The sequence below is a fragment of the Thalassophryne amazonica genome, chromosome 13 (genome assembly GCF_902500255.1).
Source record: "Thalassophryne amazonica chromosome 13, fThaAma1.1, whole genome shotgun sequence".
NCBI lineage: Eukaryota > Metazoa > Chordata > Actinopteri > Batrachoidiformes > Batrachoididae > Thalassophryne > Thalassophryne amazonica.
In genome coordinates this window covers 16,931,266-16,954,290 of record NC_047115.1, presented here as the reverse complement: position 1 = coordinate 16,954,290, position 23,025 = coordinate 16,931,266, and the positions used below count along the sequence as shown (strand labels likewise).

At 40.5% G+C, this 23,025-nt stretch overlaps 1 protein-coding gene across 2 annotated transcripts in view; it reads left to right on the top strand.

The window, feature by feature from the left end:
- Nucleotides 1–23,025, top strand: part of kcnq5a (potassium voltage-gated channel, KQT-like subfamily, member 5a) — a 276,889-nt gene that overhangs the window by 197,727 nt on the left and 56,137 nt on the right. For both annotated transcript variants that reach the window (XM_034184668.1, XM_034184669.1), the window contains exons 2-7: nucleotides 1,537–1,627; nucleotides 4,716–4,842; nucleotides 9,918–10,093; nucleotides 12,328–12,453; nucleotides 21,076–21,186; nucleotides 21,382–21,477. In XM_034184668.1, coding sequence (XP_034040559.1) covers nucleotides 1,537–1,627; nucleotides 4,716–4,842; nucleotides 9,918–10,093; nucleotides 12,328–12,453; nucleotides 21,076–21,186; nucleotides 21,382–21,477 — 727 coding nt within the window. The remainder of the gene's footprint in view (nucleotides 1–1,536; nucleotides 1,628–4,715; nucleotides 4,843–9,917; nucleotides 10,094–12,327; nucleotides 12,454–21,075; nucleotides 21,187–21,381; nucleotides 21,478–23,025) is intronic.

Here is a 23,025-nt window from a genome sequence, read left to right as displayed (position 1 = left end):
CACAGGCGAATGACGTAACCGACAGGCGTGAAAAAACTCTCATGCCCACGAGGGTTCAAGCATGTCTGATGTAATCACACTGATTCAAATCCATATGGTTTTTGAAAAAAATAATAAGGTCGGATACTTTTCTAACAGACCTCGTATATGTTTTTGTTGTGTTTTATAAGTGTGTGTTTTAAATCAAAAATAGCAAGGAAAAAATAAAGCAAAAAATTTTCCACACACATTTATTCAAAACACACAGCAAACTATAATAAACAACTGTTTTGACACTTTATAAAGGTAATTTGAGGTTTTGTGAAAGACTGTACAACAAAAAGGTTCAAACAATAAACACAAATGCACATTTTGAACAATATATACAAAATGGTTTATGCGTTTTGTTGTCCATTGATATGGTAAACAGTGCTTTACGCAGAGAAAGCAACAGAGTTATCCAGTAACATTCACATGCAAACTAGTGGAGCAATCCTGATAGTTACACACTCTTTGTTTGAGCACATGAGATGGTCATCAGAGGCTCTCTGTCTGCTCCATGTGCTTTCACTGATCACTGCGCGTAATGGCGCAGGGCACACTGAGTATGTACTAATAGTATGTACTCACTGGAGCACCCAGGGGGCTATTCAAATGGGCCAACTAGTAACATATCACACCTGAAAATGATCTTTGGTTTTTCACGTGAGGTAAATCTGCCCTACAATTGGATTTTGGAAAACCATGTGATGATGAACACTCACATTGCGCACATCATCACACAGTACAAAGATGGATGATGGCTGGCTCGAAAGTGGACTTAACTTTTCAGCAAAAAAAGTAAGTTTCTATCTCATATCATTAAAAAGTTATTTAGAATTTAGTAAAGCTTGGTCTTAGCCGTCGTATATGACGGCGTTGACCCCAGAGGGTTAAAGTGCTTATGCTAAGTAACAGCACACACTGTGGTGTGCACATGAGCTCCTCTCCATTGATGATGTCACCCCTAGGCTACACTGTGTTAAAAACTGAGTTCCACATACAGTATAAGGAAAAAAGCATGACTTATACTCCAGTGTGATGTATATGTTTTCCCCTCTCTCCGAGAGGATTTTTTTTCTTTCCTTTGAGTTATACTCCAGTATGATTTAGGACTACCGTATTTTTCTTGGTGTGGGTGTGGTTTGAGCATAACATGACGCAATGTGGAGAGTGCATGCCAGCACCTTGTGCATTGCTATTTAAATGGTGAACTCAGACGTGAGAGGTTTTCTAGTGAGGAAATTATTCTATGCACACAGTGTCAAAGTGTGCGAATGGGAACACCAGTTATCCACCACAGCTCCCTGAGGTGAAACATTTTATCACCAACTGTAAAACCAGCTATATGTGATACGATTCATTTTCCAATGTGTTGTATCCAAATGATGTGCAGAAGGAACCAAAACCATAATTCAGTATTAGTATCGATTAATTCGTTTGGGTATAAAGTGAGGTAGAGTTGTGTGACAGTGTCTTGTTTTATCATAATCTGAAATGTGAACGTTTTTTCTGCAGATTTATCCTGGTGTTTGGATGCCTGGTTCTCTCTGTGTTTTCTACCATTCCTGCTCACCAGGAATTCTCCTCACACTGTCTCCTCATCCTGGTAGGAACACACACATACACACACACACACACGCACATTTGTTTTGAGTACCCCACTGAGTCCCTATTCTGCAGTGATGAATCATGAAAAGATATAGGGAATTAATAAGGTTTAAAGTGTGTGGGTGTGTGTGGCTGAGTTATGGTCACGTCTACGTTAGAAGCGCTGATTTTACATCCTCAGCAACTGTAGTGATTGGTCCCTCGCTTCTTATACTCAAAATCATGACGTTAAAAGTAATTTAATAGTGTTAATCTCAGATGGGATGATGCAGAAATTGACTCATCCCACTCCAGCACTATAACTCTGCACAGAACATCAAAAATGCCACTTGTTATTTTTAAATTAAATTTTATGAGTTTATTATGTAGTGCCTCTAGCATCATTCTTTTTTCCTAGCTTTGCTTTTAGACTAGTAGCTGTTACATGAAAGATATCAATTGATTTTATTTAATTGTTAATTGATTTTTTTTTCTTTTTTAATCTTGTCACTTCAGTTTGTAATTTTGAGAAAATAATGGCTGTTTTTCATGTTTGTTGATGCATATAAGTCAGTTTTAGGATTAAAAGAAACCAAAGCACTCCCAACATGCTATAAAGCAAGGATGGGGAATGGCATAGTATTATGCAATAGATTTATACGGACTAAAATTTTGATAAATGTGTGTTTATGCTATAGTATGAACAGACTGCAGGTTATTGTTCTGAACGAGAAAAGGAACATATCGTTGAATTCTTCTGCCAAAAATCTCACAGACTCCTTTGCTTTTTATGGCAGTCCATTGGCTAAGAGGGCTTTTAGGTCCACGTTAGGTGGCAAAAAAAAAAAGTTTTACAATCCAGTTTTAGTGTACAATGGCCCAAACAAAAATATATGATAGCCTTCCCATCGTGGCAGGTATAACCAGGTGGATTACTGAAAAATGCACCAATCATGTTGAAAGGTACACCTCATTATTTGTCTGATTATAAGGATTCCAAAGAGGTATAGTTTGTGGAGTTATGGGGTAAAAACAGGAAAAATGGAAACAAATGCCGATCTCAGTTTGTACTGGGGTCAAAACTTAAAGTTGCTCCAGTTTTCATACAAAGAGTTGCGACAGATTGATTGAGCTAATAAGATATTTAAATGGAATACTTCACACCATCTGTTATGCTTAGTTATGACGTTTTGTGTAAACATAAGTCATATGTCATAGAACAATGGATGTTGAACTTGTTTGACCATTACTTTGGAGACAAATCATTTAAAACAGCCACAACTGTTTTGTTTGTAAATCCTGTCAGCTCAACCAATAATTATGTCCGCCAAGGACGTCATAAAATCACCTGCGTTTATTTATTTGTTTGTCTGTCTGTTAGCAGGATTACATCAAAACTACTGCACAGATTTTGACAAAATTTTCACCACAGATACATATTAGACCATGGAAGAATACATTAAATTTTGGAGGTGCTCTGGATCTGAATCCGGGTTCTGGATCAAGATTTCACTTTATGTCAGCTTTGAAGGATTGCTGTTAGCAACATTACATCAAAACTACTGCATGGATTTTGACAAAATTCGAACCACAGATAGATATTAGGCCATGGAGGTGATCTGGATCCTGATCTGGATTCTGGATCAATTTTCACTTTATATAGTCTTTGAAGGATTATGTCAAAACTACTTCATAGATTCTCACCAAATTTTCATCATGGATACATATTCGTCCATAAAAGACTCTACAGTTTTGGAGGTCATCCAGATTTGGATCCATATTCTGGATCAAGATTTGTCTTTATATACGCTTTGAAGGATTACGTCAAAACTGCTTCATGGATTCTCAACACATTTTCACCACAGATAGATATTAGGGCATGGAAAACTCCACTAAATTTTGGAGGTGATCTGGATCTGGATCCTAATTCTGGATCAAGGTTCACTTTATATAGGCTTTGATGGTTTACGTCAAAACTACTTCACGAATTCTCACCAAATTTTCATCACATATACATATTAGGCCATGGAAGAATCCATTCAATTTTGGAGGTGAGCTGGATCCTGATCTGGATTCTGGATCAAGTTTCACTTTATATAGTCTTTGAAGGATTATGTCAAAACTACTTCACAGATTCTCACCAAATTTTCATCATGGATACATATTTGGCCATGAAAGACTCCATTCAATTTTGGAGGTGCTCTAGATCCGAATCTGGATTCTGGATGAAGATGTCACTTTGTATAGGCTTTGAAGGATTACTTCAAAACTACTTCTCACCAAATTTGCACCACAGATAGATATTTGGGCATAGACGACTCCATTACATTTTGGAGGTGGATTGGCAGATGTCAGAAATCTCTGATTGCTCTTGTTTCCAATACTTTTCACCAAAAATTGGACCAACTATAATTTTTGACCCCTGTACAAACTGAAATCTGCCTTTGTCACTGTTTTTGTAGTTTTTATCCCATAGCTCAATAAGATTAACCTGTAGGTAGTACAAACTATACCTTTTTATAATCATTATGAACAAACAAATAATGAGGTATACTTCACAATATGATTGGAGCATTTTTATTATTATTATTATATTATTATTATTATTATTATTATTATTATTATTATTATTATTATTATGGCCCTTGTGTAATCCTTCATTGACCCCTAATTGGCTAAAACTGCCACTCTGGCAAGGTTATCACACATTTCTGTGTTGGCCATGGCATACTGAGGCTGGATTGTAAATATTGTAACTTAGTTGGTACAGATTGGCACAAAATTGGTTGTGGCGCATGGACTGGCACATAGCTGAAATCTCTGCTGAGGAGAATAGTTTGATATCTGGAATGACTTCTGCTGCTGTAACATGTCAGCTACTGAAACAGATCTGCAGACACAAAAACACCAATCAGCTCCTGGATGACTTTTTGACACTGACCTCTCTATGACCTGTGAAATAACTGTCGTAATAGAGGCCGTGCTTGGCACCAAAAGGACACTCAATATCAGACTGTTTGCTTCATTGATGTATGCATCACTGGTGCCTGTGTCATTGTTGCGTTGAGAGATTTAAGAGTGTGTTTATGTGTGTGCGTCCACTGTAGGAGTTTGTGATGATCGTTGTGTTTGGTCTGGAGTACATCATCAGGATATGGAGCGCCGGCTGCTGCTGTCGCTACAGAGGCTGGCAGGGACGCCTCCGCTTCGCCAGGAAGCCATTCTGTGTTATCGGTGAGTCTGGGAGCCTGTCAGACAAAACCTGCAAAGCCGCGTAGCGTCATATTTTTGGCTGGTGATGGCAGAATAAGCAGAACAGAATGTCACATAAACCGAACTTTTCATTGTCATCCCACCAGGAACAACTAGCATCTGCATGACAGCTAACACATGTTCCTGTCTGTAATCTCTACATCTTGATTTTACAAAATAAATAAAAATCCCAAGACCCAGACAACCCTGAAGAAGTTATTCTTGAGGTCGGCCATCAGGCATTTAACCTCTAGGGGCAGGTTTTGTCGGTGAAAACATTGCAGAGCTTCATACAAATACATGCAATTTGGTCACTTTTCAAAGGGGTCAAACTCGTCAATAAAGTCAATTTAATGTACAAAGATTCATTTCAGATCATCTTAGTGTATAAATCTAACGTTCCAGGCAGTGATATCAGCTGGCGGAGAGAAGCAAGTTAGAGACAAAAGCAAACAGGCTGATGTCAACAGACAAGCCATACAGCCCGAGCGTGTTTTCACAGAGCGGCCGGTCGTGGAAGTATGAATTCTCACCTTAAGCCCAAGTGACGTGGCGCCGGCCTCAAGAATAGACTTCTGTGGCTGTGACTGGAGAAATTGTGCATTGTACAAGTTTTGAATATTGCATCACCAGTTATACAGCTTCACGATGAAGTGGTATTGACGCCTTTACGGGGTCAAATCTCACGCGTAATGACGTTCTCAATGGGGAGGCCGAGATTTCGTTGTCAACGTAAACAAGCATTTGTGGCAACTTGTTTGCAACATTGCGTCATTATAGAGGTGAGTTCAACCAAAACATGTATTTATGTGTTTAACTAAGATAATCATGAGTCTTTAATGTGGGTTTCATATCCATCGATATCAATAGCCTTTATGCTTAACGATTCCCTTATCAGTCCTTCAGAGTGGCCGTTGTTTTTGGGGGTTTGTCAGGAAAATGATCATTTCTACATTGATTACAGACCCTGCAGCGGGTCTGTTTAATCCAGAACTTCTCAAAGTGTGGGGCGCGCCTGTTTGGGGGGGGCGCGGAGAAGCATGGAGGGGCGCGTAAACGGGCTGGAAATGCGCTGCAAAAATGTGCGGAACAGAAATGTTGAACGGTGCAGCAACACGGACCCGTTTTAGAGCACACCAAACTACCGCGCTTCCATGGTTGCACCACGCTGCAGGCAGGGAGGGGGGTCACGATGGAGACATGAAGACATGGAGACCTTCATCAAAGACTAAGTCACAGAAGTATGATAAAACATATCTTGCTCTCGCATTTACTTCAAGACTCGTCGGAGAAGAAGAGAGACCACTGTGTGTGCTTTGTCTGAAAACACTTGCAGTGGACAGTTTGAAACCGTGTAAGTTAAGAAGACACATAGTTCAACGCTTGTTGACATCCCTCCCATGTCAACAAGCCGCTCGAGTTTTTCCAAAGGAAACTAGAAGACTACAACAAGCAGCACATGACCTTTACCAAAGTAGCTTCAACTAACTACGCAGCACAACTAGCATCATATAAAGTTGCTTGCAGAATTGAGTCGGGGCTGCAGGCACTGATACGCCGAGTGGCACCAAACGCGCAGTGGACGCACTGTATAATATACATCGAGAGGCACTTGCATCAAGACAACTGAGCCGTGAATTAAACGAGGTGTTATCTGATGTTGTGAGCGCAGTTAACTTCATCAAAACAAGACCCCTAAAAGCACGCATGTTCTCTGCACTCTGTGAAGAGATGGGGGCGGGACACTCAGCCGTGTTCTTTCACAGTGAGTCCCACTGGCTCTCCCGAGGCAAAGCATTGTCTCGAGTGTTTGAAATGCGAGAAGAAATTCGGATTTTCATGGAAGAGCAGCACATGTTTGACCTTGCATCAAAGTTTAAGATGAGCAGTTTGTAATGAAACTGGCATATCTCAGTGACATTTTTGCAAAGTTAAATGACTTAAATCTGCAGCTACAAGGCAAAGAGAAGCATCTCCCTCACCTGGCAGACAGAATTAACAGCTTTAAAAGAAAGCTGGAGATGTGGGGAAAACGCATTGAAAGGGGAAACACTGACTCATTTGAGAACCTAAGTGAGTCTGTAGAAAGCTACCACCTGGATGCTACACCAGTTATGAACTGTTTCAAGGGTCATATCTCTTCTCTTGGGGATTTTTTCCAAAAATATTTCCCAGATGACTGTGCTCACTATGACTGGGTGAGAAATCCTTTTCAACACAACCACCCACTGGCCTACAATGTAATGAAGAAGCAGTTGATTGATTTGACCACTGGCTCGAGCTTCAGGCTGAAGTTCTCAACACAGACACTGAGTTTTGGATTGAGGTGGCAAATCAGTACCAAGCCATTGCTGAAAGGGCCTTAAATATTCTCATTTCTTTTGCCACTTCATACCTCTGTGAGGCTGGATTCTCAGCTGTTGCCTGCATAAGAACCAAGTACAGGACAACTCTTAACATTGAGCATGAACTTAGAGTGGCTTTGTCATGTATTGAGCCCAGATTTGATGCTATCTGCAGTGGAAAACAGGCCCACTGTAGTCACTGAGATTGAAGGTGCACAGATGTTGTAGGCACTTTATGTTGCAATAATATTACAAATTGTTATTGTGTTCAGACCATTGTTGCACACCTTGTTATGCAATATTATTAATGTAAGTTACATGTTATCTACATGTTATCTTATCTATCTTTAAGTTATATGAAGTTTTATTGCTCTCTAAAAGCACTTTTTCACTTTGGTGACACAATAAAAGTAATTTTATTTGAAAAGAGTATTAAAGTTGCTGTTTTATATAAGCCCTGAAATGGCAGGGGGGGGGGGGGGGGGGGGGGGGGGGAACACTGGCATACACCAATCAAGGGTCATGGGGGGGGGGGGGGGGGGTGGAGAAGGCATATGTAGAGTTCTAATATCTAGAGCAGGCCATATTTGGTGTGGATCCAGATAATGATCCAGATCTTATGGATTTTTATCCAAAACTACAAATGTGCCAAAGAAACAAAAACACAATGGGACACAACAGCATGGTCGGTGATGGCATAATGCAATCTGCAACCTCACCACTAGATGGCTCTACATCCTGCACACTGTAGCTTAAACATTTTTCCTCATTATATACCCTTTTACATTGGACACTTACAAAATAACAATTGATTGTTTTTGAGTTTTTATGTTAACAAATTATTTTATCTACTTTCTATTGTTTTTATTATGCACTTTTTTTATTTGTTTTATTATTTTTTAAAATATTTACTTACAATTTCATTGTACAGATTTTACAGGGTACATACCGAGGCTTTTTCCAAAGTCTAGGAAAACCTCTTACGGTTGAGAACACATCTGAAGTAAACAGCGATTAAAAAAACTACTGTATGTTCTCAACATGTTATCTTATCTATCTTTAAGTTATATGAAGTTTTATTGCTATCTAAAAGCACTTTTTCACTTTGGTGACACAATAAAAGTAATTTTATTTGAAAAGAGTATTAAAGTTGCTGTTTTATATAAGCCCTGAATTGAGGGGGGCATGGATTATTTTTTCCGCATGGCAAAAAAAAGTTTGAGAAGCACTGGTATAATCAATCTTTTCTGCAGCGCGGCTTTGCTTTGAACCTTGAACCAATGAAGCAGTGCTTCGATCTTCGATCTGCTGCTTCGTTGGTTCTCTGTTTTATTTCGCTTTATTTTAATTTTTCCCCACTAAAACCCCAAAGAGCATATGTCTGTGAGTAATATTTACCTTTTCTTATGTTAAACCGACCTGTTATGGTCTTCTGAAAGAGTAGATAGATGTATTTTATAACTTAAAAACAAGACTGATGCTAGCTCGTTAGCATGTCTATGGCATTTTCAATGTTAAAGTTGGCATTAAGAGTCATTATCAAGCCTCCCTCCCCAGCGTGCAAAGCATTCTGGGATACTCTAAAACCGTGAATAGAGAATGATTAAAAAAAAGAAAACGAAAGTTCAGATACTTTTTGCCAGATGCCCTATCAGAGATGCAAGCCTAGATTTGATCTGTTTTATTGGAAGATTTTGATCTGTTTTGTTGGAAGAAAATTATTCTCTGCTCCACTCCACTATGAAGCTATGAGTAATTTATTTTAAAAAAATGAACATGCTATGCTAAGCCAGCGGTGGATGATCTCTCTTCATCCTCTCAATGAAAACAGCACTCAGCTTTTGTCTACAACATACAGCTAACGTTTGAGTGCAGCTAGTGGTGATGCTAACAATGTGGAAAGGCTTAAATATCACTACTAATAGAAAAAGATAGACTGTGTTCACTTTCCAACCTTTGGGATGATTTATTTTCATTCCCTGCCATCATTGTGAAAGCACTGGATATGTGAAAATGTCCGGATACTCAGACCTTTGTGGCAAATAAGTGGTGGTTAGCTAATTTACAACATTAGCGACTAAGGCTTTCCCATGCTAACATTGTGAAAAGGTTTTGCTGAGTTAACATTAGCAAGAAATTTTTAATGGTTTCTGGGCAAACATAATCCAAATATATCTGCAAAGTTTCATGATATGTGGTTCATTGCTTTTTCATAACTATTCTAACAAACTAAACCATCAAAGAGACACAGGTGAAAGCTTCCTCTGTAAAGTAGTTACGCTAAGATCTAACTCTGTGATTTACAGCAGCATCTTTAAGTGGATTGATAATAGAAATACTTGGCTGGAAATTTGATAATGTAATTTTAGGTGCTTCAGGAAATGAAATAAATGCTGTGTTGGAAATGACCTCCTCATAGTATGATCAATGTAGATGTTTAGACGGAAGCACTTGTGTTTGTAAAATTGGCTCTCTTTTATCCTTATCTACTAAGAGAAAATCCGTTTGCAGGAAATGAGCAGAAAAGTGGAAGATACTGTACTTGCAGACAGTCTGACAGAAGAAGATGAATGGGGAAAAGGAAGAAGGGGGCTCTAGAGAATCAATAGTTGTTTTAAAGATAGTAGATGGACAGGTGAATGGGTCTAACCACAGTTCTTGTTGCTATATTATGGGAACCATGGCCTTTAATTTCTCTCGTTCTCTCTCCAGACATCATTGTACTCATTGCCTCAGTTGCCGTGGTTTCAGCCGGTAGCCAGGGTAACATCTTTGCCACCTCAGCGTTGCGTAGTCTCCGTTTCCTACAGATCCTGCGCATGGTGCGCATGGACCGCAGGGGAGGAACCTGGAAGCTGCTGGGATCTGTAGTTTATGCACATAGCAAGGTATGGCATCTTTGTTTCTCAACTTTTATTCTATTTATTCTGGTGATCAGTTAGTGCTGTGGTGGTTCTGCTTGGCATTGAGTTTTGGCATTATGCCGGTACTTCTCTTTCAAAGGTCTTCTCTTTCTTTTAAAAGTCCTATAATTTATATTTTACACAATATAAGCCAATAACTATTTTCTGTGTAAAGATGTGGTGGTGTAATGGTGATCTGGGCAGAGAAGGGAGTAACTCTCCCTCTGTGTGTGTGGTAATTGGAGCTTTTGTGTTTTCACAGCTGAACCAGCTCTATGTGCACCTTTAGGGCATGAGAGTTTCACCCGAGCCCAAACCTCTGTCCCACAAAAATGAAGCCACCCAGAAGAGGGGGAAAAAGTTTCTGTTCTTTTAATGACCCCTTGAAACTGGCTCTATAAGGGAGCACATTGTCATAGAAGCTCATGTTAGAGAACAAATAAACATGTTTACAGTCTGGTACAAAAACTGTTTTGGTCTCTTGACAACTTTGTAGGGTGAATGGTTTTTTAAAAATGTTATATTAACTCATTAACTTAAGGCATTTTAATTTGTAAGAATAAAAAGTAAGTCTTATATAGGCCCCCGAGGCCCATTGGTGCGTATCTCCAGATTCTGTAGCATCAGGCGGATGAGAGCCTACGACTCCCCCTGGATGGAACACCAGTTCAACGCAACTTTAAGCCATGTAGTTAACCGTAATTAGGAGTTTAGTTACTTTGAGTGATATCTAGTCTGTGCTACTACGCTGAGAGTTTAGATCTTCATTCACAGACACTGCTAGCTGTGGCTGCTAGCTTTTGTGGCGGATCGAGCCCGTCCTTTCTGAGCATTTTATGACATAACATAGCTTGTGGTGCAGTTAATTGGGCAGTGCAGTTTGTTAAGGGTAAGTGCTAAAGGGTTAAAATAGGATGCAATCGGGGGACAGTCCTCATATGTCCCCGTCAGAAACACGGCACTTTCTCTGAGTTTTGTGCAAATTACATGGCAAACAATTGGAAATGTAAAGAAAAAGTGACAATGCGGTGGAAAGCGGACACATTCGTTTATGACAAACCGCAACAACATGTCGAGGTGGTTGTGCAGAGCGCGAGAACGCAGCTACTCTGGCTAGGTGTGTAGGCTAACACTTACCGACACGACCTCTCCCATTTGCCACGTCTTCCCTTCAACACTGGGAACTGAAAAACTGCACTCTTCGTGACTGCTTCGATGATTGCAGCCGAAAACAAAATGGCACACAATTTTCTGTGCAAAGTGATGCTGTGTTTGTATTGTGCAATGGCAGGCTGCCCCCCGGAAGTGGTCAAATCCCCACGATATCACTCGGGGTTCAAATTAGACTGCGCTGCCCTATTGTCCTAACAGATCATGTAAGAAGTCTGTACTCCAGTATTTATGTCAAGTGGAATTTTCATGTTATTAATTTTGTATGCTAGTGGCATCAGCACTTTTAGCAGGCTATTGGTAGCTTGATGACATGGTCAAACTTTTTATACCTACACCTAAAAACCTTGAATAATAATATGGCTTGAATAAAACATCTGAACCAAGATAGTCTGTTAGCCTTTAGCTCGGTAACTGTGAGATGAGGGCATCTTCTGTGGCTTCATTCATCTTACCCAGGTCATGGAGGATCTCACCCACATTCCAGCTCTTTACACATTTATAGTTTGGCTGGAATGTAGGTGGAGTGACCACTGCCAACATGGTGACACCCCACAGCATCACTTTGGAACTTCAAAAGGCTCTTCCAGGTCTTCTGGGTTTGTTCAGTTGTAATACCATCATTGTAAAATCCATTGAGAGGCAAAGTGCATGTCTAGAAACAATTGTGGGTCTGGCTTTTCCCAGATAGAGGCCTCTAAAGGAAGCTTCTTCTCCTTGATGCAGACTGGCGAGGGGGTGGAGAGAAGTGGCCTTATAGGAAAACCAATGTTTTGATATGCTGGTGCTATAGTGTGACATATAGTGACACCAAGTCATTCATTTACAGGACCTTTAATTGCCAAGCACTTCCTTTGTGTGTTGTGAAAAAGTATAGGATTGTTTTCAATGAATATGGCTATGATCGGTGGTCAAACCCTAATTTCCTTCTGTGTCCAAACATTTTGGCAACTTAAAGACAAATTACACCCAGAACAAAAGACTTCTTGTTGAGTGTATTGTATTTCTGTTAAAAGCTTTAAGTTTCTGATGGTTTGTGTTTGTTGTAGGAGTTGGTGACTGCCTGGTACATTGGCTTCTTAGTTTTGATCTTCTCCTCCTTCCTGGTCTATCTGGTGGAGAAAGAATTCAACAAGGAGTTTGCTACCTACGCCGACGCTCTGTGGTGGGGCACGGTGAGAAGATGCAGAGACAAATCACACATTCAACCATGTATGCCCAAACACACAACAAACGCAGAGGAATAGAGACATTAGCATGAATGTTAGCAGTTGTAAAACAGGTAATAAATGCTGACATGTAGTGTTTTAAATTTCACTTTGCTTTGAAATTTAACACAGATAAGGATCGGTTTAGGATGATTCCATGGATTTGCAGCAGGTCATGCATTAGTGCCACATGTTGCTGCATCCATCATAACACGGAACTGCCCCAGGTCCAAACTGACGACCACCCAGAAAGATGTCCCCTGTATTTCGCCATCTCCCGAATCAAACCATTTATTCGTTGCGGCCAGATGAAAAGGCACCCCCTGTACCTTCTCCAGTCATTGGGGTTCTCATCACTGTGGCATCTACGTATGTGCTAGATCAGGACCAAGAAATGCTCTATGGCTGAAATGTCATAACTGACATATCCTCACAACCAAGTGACACTCCTCTTTGTACCCGACCTAAGTAACCGTTCATTTGACACAAAGAGACCTGGTACCAAAGACATTTCCATAGCTGATTGGTTAGCATGCAAAAGTCACAACCATACAGTAAGACATGCAGTACCAAGACCCGAATGACTTGGACCGTCTTTCTCCTCTGAAAATATCTGCATTGCCAAATATTTCTGCCCAGCAACCTCATGACTCCAGGAAAATCACTTTGACACCTCTTCTCAGGTGTCTCTTGATCCCAAAGTCCAAGGACCCAGGGATGTGAATATCTCAGCTGAGATTAGTGAATGTCTCTACAAGTTCTGCACTTTCTCCACATAGAGGTGCACTTCTGATGGCCAAGTCCAGGAAGTCATTAAATACCTGGTCCATAGTCTTGATCTGGGACAACCACAAATCCAGATACTCCAGTTCCTCTTTCAGCTTTCTCAAGTGCTTCGATCACAGTATCTATTGATTCTATAAAGATCACAGTAGTGTTGTACATCTTGACTTTGGGACTTTTGAGTGGACAAGACAAAGCCCAAATCTTTGGAAGTGGTGAGACTGAGCCAAGACCAAGACCAGAATGAAGTACTACAATGCTAGATCACAGCATTCTTTATGGTGTCAAAGTCAGCAGTTTCCACAACTCTGTCCACCAACCACTCCATGCAAGCACTGAACAGTATAGGAACCAGAACACATCCCTGTTGAATGCCAGTTTTCACTGAGGAAAATTCAGAGATTCTTGCCCCCTACCCATGTATCAGCTGGCTATGATGTGCAGCAAGGTTTTGTACATGCACACACTTTCACATTCACAACTGAAGCTTCCTGGTTCAACCACAGTCTGATCTGTTGGCTAATGAGCAGCTCCACTCAAGCAGGTGAGGATTCTGAGTGTTGCTCAGTGGAACCTCAGTTGCCGTAATGAGGTTCCACACAGGATCACACAGTTTGATCCTGCCAGTCAGGGTGTAAACCAAAGATCTTCTAGTCTACTGCTGCAATAATACATGTAACACAAAACCCAAAAAGACATCAATAAATCCAATTATCTACTGTCAGGTATAACCGGTGTGTTCGACTTGTTGGAATACAGTAGCTTACAGAAACACAGTGTTCCCACATTACAAGGCCTTGGAGCATCTTTTGTTCTGGCAGATAGTAAAAACATCTCAAACTAAACATTTGTGAGATGAACCGGAGGTTAACTGCTGGTTTTATTTCAGTGTATGTGGAGGAGCTGCAAACCAGCAGTCGTCACCCCTGGGCGCTGAGATTTAGAATATACACTCCAGCAGATACCTGCAATATCCAGACCATGATGACACTGACTTTCCAGATCACAGCGCTCTCCTTTCTTATCGGGCATTTCTTTCTTCACACGGACAACATATTGTTGCATCACTTTGAAACCAAATGAGAAGACGTTTCATATGTAAAAGCAGAAGTGCTGAAATGTTAAACTGATTTATTTATCAGTCAACACAAACAAAAATGGTTTTAAAGCTACAGTATGTAAGATTTTATGGTGTGTATTAGCATTCATAACCATCTGTTCATTACTGTATAGTTACCTGTAACAATTAAGGAATATTTTGGGGTCTTTTTTCATGAACTTAGAATGATGTATTCATATCTATGTGGGAGAGGGGCCCCTCATGGAGGCCACCATATTGCACCGCCTTGTTGATATTGTTTGTTAGGTTTTAAACTGATAGAACCCCAAAATGCAGGCAGCAAGAGGCAGGTGGTATGTGCAAAAAGCAGGTGATTTATTGTCCAAACAATAGTCAGAAACTCCAAACACTGACAAAAAATGAGATGTGGGGAAAAGGATCCAAAAACATACAAAACAGAGTCTACACTGGGTCACAAGGAAATGCAACAAGAAACACTGGGAATGGTACAGCAACAAAGTCAAACTCTGGATACTTACAGAAAGCAGGTAGCAACGTGAAAAAGCTGGCAAACAAACAGGAACCGAGGTGTGGCTTAAATGCAAAAAGAACTGATGGGAAAATAAAAGACAGGTGTGTGCAAAAGTCAAGGTCACGGACAAACAAGAAGGTGGCAAAAACCCAACGGTACGAAAGGTGAGGAAAAGGGAAAAAAACCCTTAACAATTAAAACTACAAGAAAAGATGTAAAAAAAAAAAAAAACACAGAACCAAAATATAAATCCAAGTGCACAAAACTAAAAACAACCACGGAACTCAAAGGTGTAAAAAGTGTAATGTAAGAGAAACCCACAAGACGAATAAACACATAAAAGAGGCAATCAAATAACAAAGTACAAAATCTAAAGACTAAATCAAGAACTCTAACAGAAAAGTAATGTGGAGCTCAGCAAAGAAATAAAAGTGCTACAGTAGAAAAACTAACATGATGATGAACACATTAAAGTGGATAAGCAAATGATCAAATGACATAAAAAAAACTGAATACTAAGCAAAAACTAAATCAAGAAAAACATGCACAAAATCCACGGAATGCAACCGAGTATAGAGTGCAATCAGGAGGCCACAGGAGAAACATAATACGGGGAACTAGGAACAAGGGAGACAAAACACAGAAAGTGGAGTGACAGACTCGAGACAAAATGGAAAGATCACACATATTGCTTATTGCACCAATGAAGTGAGAGACTGAAGGAATTCCAAAATTATGACGAGCAATAGCATAACGAAATATGCAAACTTGCCACTAGATGACAGCAAATTTGACACACCGTAGCTTTAAGTTGTAAAAGTAAGTAAGTCCAGCTTCTCTTTTCTTCACTTGAGGTCACCACAACAGATCCAGTAACCAGGAACCTTTCACTCTGGAAGGTTCCTGCTTCAACCTTCTGCGTTAGCCACTTGTCCACCACGCTGCCACACTGTGCCCTTAAATTAAAAGATAAATATAAAATAAAAAGGTTGCTGCTTATCAAATTAAGAACTTCTGTTTCTGTATTTTCTATCATTTAAATTAAATCATTTGGAGTTTTAAACTGTTCATTGGGCAAAATAATTTATTTGATGATGCTACCTTGGACGTGAGAAACTGAATGATGTTTTGTGGAATGCTGACATTTTAAATATAAAAAGAAAAAAATGAATAAAAATAATCAAGAGGTATGTCTTTACTAAAACTAATAAGAATAGGTGTCACCCTAACGAAAATCATCCAATAAATTATAAAACATACGTGCTTTAAACTCTTACAAGTTAAGCAATTAATCAGAAATATTCATCCTTGTGTCATTTTTTTAAATTGCTTCTCTTCTTGCATCAATTTTGTCCTTGTCATCTTAGCACTTATTTCTTCATTATTCTAACTTTCTGTGAGATGAAAGGATTCATCCAGCGCATTAATAGTAAGGCAAAGGCTATACCCCCAACCGTTGGGCAGATAAGTCATACATTGAACGTTACATGCACAACCGTTGGGCAGATAAATATAATGTCTTGTCTTATTCGCCCAACCATGATCGTGTATTTGACACGTTTTGTGCATCTAAACTATGTTTTTTTACACCACGTTTTAAGGCTCTATTGCGGCGTATGTTTGACACATTTAATGGTGCCGTCTTTAATTACTGCGAAAACACCGCAGTGGATGAAAACAGACAAACTTCATAAGCATTTTGAACGGAAGCCTGTTAACAATGACGAAACAGTTTTTGAACAAAATGCTGCTTGTTGGCTGTAAGATGGTGTTAGTTTGACACAGTTCCCTGGTTGTGATGAGCCAAACAGAACCACATTAGATTACAGCTCCTCCACGGGCTGCGAACCCTCCCACAGCCGGCGAGAAAATATCTGCCTTTTTTCCTTCCCGCGTTAAAACCGGAAGTGAGCTTACAAGCGTGCTCATTGGTCGGTTGTGGTTGGGCGTATATGCTCACGAATTTACTTTATTGACCCAACGGTTGGGCGTATAGCCACTACGTAATAGTAAAGTAACCCAACACTGATTTGATATTCATTTGATAACTTTTAAGAAAAAATGCCACACGTCTTCTTCCATTGTCGGGAACAAGCAACCACTGGTGGGAATAACGCTGATAAAATACACGCCGTTACAAATGGCATTATTTTTTCAGTAACGGGTAATCAAACGAATTACTGTTCCCATGTTACAACACCGTTATCATTACTGACAATAAAATGTAGCATGTTACTATAATTTAGCTCATTGAAGCCTTTATCATGTTGGGGCAGGACAACTGCATAAGTGATGGTGATTGGCTAAGGAAGAGTACATTTTCCAACCCAGTCTCACTTCGGTTCGTGGTGGCATTACAAAAGTACATTCATCTATGGGTTTGTGACGGGGGACACGAAAAAAACAGGGCGCTTTTCAGGATGGGGCACGATTTCATTTCGTGACAGGGACACAAATGTGGGGTGACAGGTGGGGTCTGGGGGGGTATGGTTAGGGTTAGGGGAGGGGACACATATGCTATGGCTATGATTAGAGTTCAGAGAAGGGGAGGATTCTAAATAGCAAAATAAAAAAAACAGTGTCATGAAAATCGGGCACTTTTCATGCCGGGGGGCACACAAAAAAAGGTGAGAGTGGACCAACCAGAAGTAGAGGTGGGCAGAAGTTCACACACAAATCTCTTGTGTGTGAACTTGCTCGCTCTTGCTTGCCTCTACTGGTGGTTGGCTCTCACTGCTGTATTGTATCACTTCCTGTTCCGGAGCACAGCGGTGTTTTGCTGTATCTGTTAGCTTTTTAATCTGCGCAGTTAGATTGATCTAGTTAACTAGATAACGATTTGTTTCACAGTGTAATCTTCACGTGCCTTAACTAAAGCACTCCTTCTGCTGAATCACCTCTAAATTATTTACACATTATTCACTTTGTGTGTTTTTAGGAATCCGCTAGCTTAGCACAGCTACTAGCTCTTAGCCGGTTTAGCATGGCGGCTTCTCCTGTCTCTCCCGCACTTTTCTGCTCTGGTTGTGAAATGTTTAGTTATTCCCCGGCCTCCTTTAGCAGTAATGGTACTTGTAATAAGTATAGCTTATTCGTAGCTTTGGAGACCAGGCTGGGCGAATTGGAGACTCGGCTCCGCACCGTGGAAATTCTACAGCTAGCCAGGCCCCTGTAGTCGGTGCGGACCAAGGTAGCTTAGCCGCCGTTAGTTTCCCTCTGGCAGATCCCGAGCAGCCGGGAAAGCAGGCCGACTAGGTGACTGTGAGGAGGAAGCGTAGTCCTAAACAGAAGCCCCGTGTACACCGCCAACCCGTTCACATTTCTAACCGTTTTTCCCCACTCGGCGACACACCCGCCGAGGATCAAACTCTGGTTATTGGTGACTCTGTTTTGAGAAATGTGAAGTTAGCGACACCAGCAACCATAGTCAATTGTCTTCCGGGGGCCAGAGCAGGCGACATCGAAGGAAATTTGAAACTGCTGGCTAAGGCTAAGCGTAAATTTGGTAAGATTGTAATTCACGTCGGCAGTAATGACACCCGGTTACGCCAATCGGAGGTCACTAAAATTAACATTGAATCGGTGTGTAACTTTGCAAAAACGTCTGTAGTTTTCTCTGGGCCCCTCCCCAATTGGACCGGGAGTGACATGTTTAGCCGCATGTTCTCCTTGAATTGCTGGCTGTCTGAGTGGTGTCCAAAAAATGAGGTGGGCTTCATAGATAATTGGCAAAGCTTCTGGGGAAAACCTGATCTTGTTAGGAGAGACGGCATCCATCCCACTTTGGATGGAGCAGCTCTCATTTCTAGAAATCTGGCCAATTTTCTTAAATCCTCCAAACCATGACTATCCAGGGTTGGGACCAGGAAGCAGAGTTGTAGTCTTACACACCTCTCTGCAGCTTCTCTCCCCCTGCCATCCCCTCATTACCCCATCCCCGTAGAGATGGTGCCTGCTGCCAGACCACCAATAACCAGCAAAAATCTATTTAAGCATAAAAATTCAAAAAGAAAAAATAATATAGCACCTTCAACTGCACCACAGACTAAAACAGTTAAATGTGGTCTATTAAACATTAGGTCTCTCTCTTCTAAGTCCCTGTTAGTAAATGATATAATAATTGATCAACATATTGATTTATTCTGCCTTACAGAAACCTGGTTACAGCAGGATGAATATGTTAGTTTAAATGAGTCAACACCCCCGAGTCACACTAACTGCCAGAATGCTCGTAGCACGGGCCGAGGCGGAGGATTGGTCGTTACTGTGAGTTTCTCTGTGAATTTTCAGACCTTTTGTCTGACTTAGTGCTTAGCTCAGATAAGATAATTATAGTGGGCGATTTTAACATCCACACAGATGCTGAGAATGACAGCCTCAACACTGCATTTAATCTATTATTAGACTCAATTGGCTTTGCTCAAAATGTAAATGAGTCCACCCACCACTTTAATCATATCTTAGATCTTGTTCTGACTTATGGTATGGAAATTGAAGACTTAACAGTATTCCCTGAAAACTCCCTTCTGTCTGATCATTTCTTAATAACATTTACATTTACTCTGATGGACTACCCAGCAGTGGGGAATAAGTTTCATTACACTAGAGGTCTTTCAGAAAGCACTGTAACTAGGTTTAAGGATATGATTCCTTCTTTATGTTCTCTAATGCCATATACCAACACAGTGCAGAGTAGCTACCTAAACTCTGTAAGTGAGATAGAGTATCTCGTCAATAGTTTTACATCCTCATTGAAGACAACTTTGGATGCTGTAGCTCCTCTGAAAAAGAGAGCTTTAAATCAGAAGTGCCTGACTCTGTGGTATAGCTCACAAAGTCGCAGCTTAAAGCAGATAACCCGTAAGTTGGAGAGGAAATGGCATCTCACTAATTTAGAAGATCTTCACTTAGCCTGGAAAAGAGTCTGTTGCTCTATAAAAAAGTCTCCGTAAAGCTAGGACATCTTACTACTCATCACTAATTGAAGAAAATAAGAACAACCCCAGGTTTCTTTTCAGCACTGTAGCCAGGCTGACAAAGAGTCAGAGCTCTATTGAGCCGAGTATTCCTTTAACTAGTAATGACTTCATGACTTTCTTTGATAATAAAATTTTAACTATTAGAGAAAAAATTACTCATAACCATCCCAAAGACGTATCGTTATCTTTGGCTGCTTTCAGTGATGCCGGTATTTGGTTAGACTCTTTATCTCCGATTGTTCTATCTGAGTTATTTTCATTAGTTACTTCATCCAAACCATCAACATGTCTATTAGACCCCATTCCTACCAGGCTGCTCAAGGAAGCCCTACCATTATTTAATGCTTCGATCTTAAATATGATCAATCTATCTTTATTAGTTGGCTATGTACCACAGGCTTTTAAGGTGGCAGTAATTAAACCATTACTTAAAAAGCCATCACTTGACCCAGCTATCTTAGCTAATTATAGGTCAATCTCCAACCTTCCTTTTCTCTCAAAAATTCTTGAAAGGGTAGTTGTAAAACAGCTAACTGATCATCTGCAGAGGAATGGTCTATTTGAAGAGTTTCAGTCAGGTTTTAGAATTCATCATAGTACAGAAACAGCATTTGTGAAGGTTACAAATGATCTTCTTATGGCCTCAGACAGTGGACTCATTTCTGTGCTTGTTCTGTTAGACCTCAGTGCTGCTTTTGATACTGTTGACCATAAAATTTTATTACAGAGATTAGAGCATGCCATAGGTATTAAAGGCACTGCGCTGCGGTGGTTTGAATCATATTTATCTAATAGATTACAATTTGTTCATGTAAATGGGGAATCTTCTTCACAGACTAAGGTTAATTATGGAGTCAGTTAATCATTAGTGATTGATCTCTGCTCCCCTCCACAGCATGTCTTTTTCCTGGTTCTCTCCCTCAGCCCCAACCATGGTCGTTTTGACCATAGGGGTTTTTACGTAATTATTGTATGGCCTTGCCTTACAATATAAAGCGCCTTGGGGCAACTGTTTGTTGTGATTTGGCGCTATATAAATAAATAAATTGATTGATTGACAAATACAAACACACACACATTCGCTCACACCAACCACCAACACACACACACATCATTTGCGCTTTTGAAATGGAACTACAGACATTACTTTCCCCTCACTGAGACAAAAAGCAAGAATATTGTTATCGAAGTTAATTTTTTGGTTATCTGTGCCCACCACTGCTCTGACCCCTCAGATCACCCTGACAACCATCGGCTATGGTGACAAGACTCCACAAACGTGGACCGGTCGGCTGCTGTCTGCCGGCTTTGCTTTGTTGGGGATCTCCTTCTTCGCCCTGCCAGCTGTGAGTCTCAGCCTGCAGAACGCTTCAGCTTGTAAACAGAAGTGCGGATTGTGTTTTGAGTTTCTGTGAATTTGCTGTGTTGTGTGCGCGTGTGTGCGTGTGTGTGTGTGTGTGTGTGTGTGTGTGTGTGTGTGTGTGTGTGTGTGTGTGTGTGTGTGTGTGTGTGTGTGTGCGTGTGCGTGTGTGTGTGTGTAGGGCATCCTGGGGTCAGGATTTGCCCTGAAGGTTCAGGAGCAGCATCGACAGAAGCATTTTGAGAAGAGGAGGAACCCAGCTGCCAGCCTCATCCAGGTAAACACACACACACACACACACACACACACACACATCAAACACACTTCAGCTTTAAAACTTTTTTGGAGTTGTTTGTTTCTTGCAACAGCTGAGAACCTGTGTGACTCTACAGAAACTTCTTTTATGTGCTAATTTTTATGTCTTTCACCTCTTAGCCTTTGTGTGTGTGTGTGCGCGCGCGCGCGCGCGCGTGTGTGGCTTTGCCTCAAGCTGCTGGTCACTGTCTGTTATTGTCCAATCACATAACCTTTCCAACAGCATGTAAAAGGAGACTGAACGCAGAGGTTAAATATTTAAATGACAGTGCTGTTCTGTGCGTGACCCCCCCCCCCCCCCCCCCACACACACACACACACACACACACACACACAGCACTACAAACTGCTTACTGTCTGAATCTGGAGTCACTGCAGGAAATTACCACAATCCAGGTCTGAGCAACTGTTGCTTTTCACAATTCAACTGTTTTTGGTCATTTTGCCCCCATACAACCACCACAGGGGAGTTGAAATGAAACAGTCAACATGTGCTTGGAGTAGTACATTTTACTCTATCTATACATACAGTACATACATACATGCACACATATGGTATGTGTGTTAGGTATGCTGACCCCGAGAAGCCTACTACTTTTGGGGACATAAGGTCAAAGCTAAAAAACACTGAACTGTACTTTGTAAAATGCCTTCCGCAGAACACTGTCATACTATATCCTGTGTGCTTGTTACACACAGTCCCTCCATTTTTACCAGCAAATATGGCCATTGGGTATTGCGAAGACTTAAGCATTTAAAATGTCACATTCTGTTTCATTCTGTTGTTTTTTTGTTTTGTTTTGTTTTGTTTTATTTGTTTTTTTAGGGGTGGTGATGATAGCCAGAGTAGAGCGGCAGCGTGACAGTCAGTGGCTGGTCTAGTAGTGCAGCAGATATTGTACAGGGGTCAAAAGTTAAAGTTGCTCAAATTTTGATAAAAACTGATGCAAATTATTAGTTGGGTGAATACGGTTTTAAAAAGGAATAGTTTGCATCATGTATCATGCTTAGTTATCATGTTACAGGGTAGCATATGTCACATGAAATAATTCCAATGGATGCTGATATTGTTTAACCTTTACTTTGCAAACCAAGCACAGTCAAAACGATTCCATTTATTAATCCTATTAGCAATTAGTAATTTGCACCACTTTTTACAAAAATTGGAGCAACTTTAACTTTTGACCCCTGTACAAACTGAAATTGACCTTTCTCAGTGTTCTTGCTGTTTTTACCCCATCACTCCAGACCATTCATTCACAGACAGTCCAAACTATACCTTTTTGGAATCTTTATGATCAGACAAATAATATGGAATACCTTTCAATATGAATGGAGCATTTTTAAATTTTGACCCCTGTGTAATACTTCAATTGACCCCTTCTTGGCTGCCTATTGAACGTTCACGTGGGTACCTGGCATTTTTAAAAGAGTAATGTCTAAGGAGTATGTGTGCCAAATTTGGTGCTTGCGTCAATCAGTTCAATCAATTTTATTTATATAGCGCCAA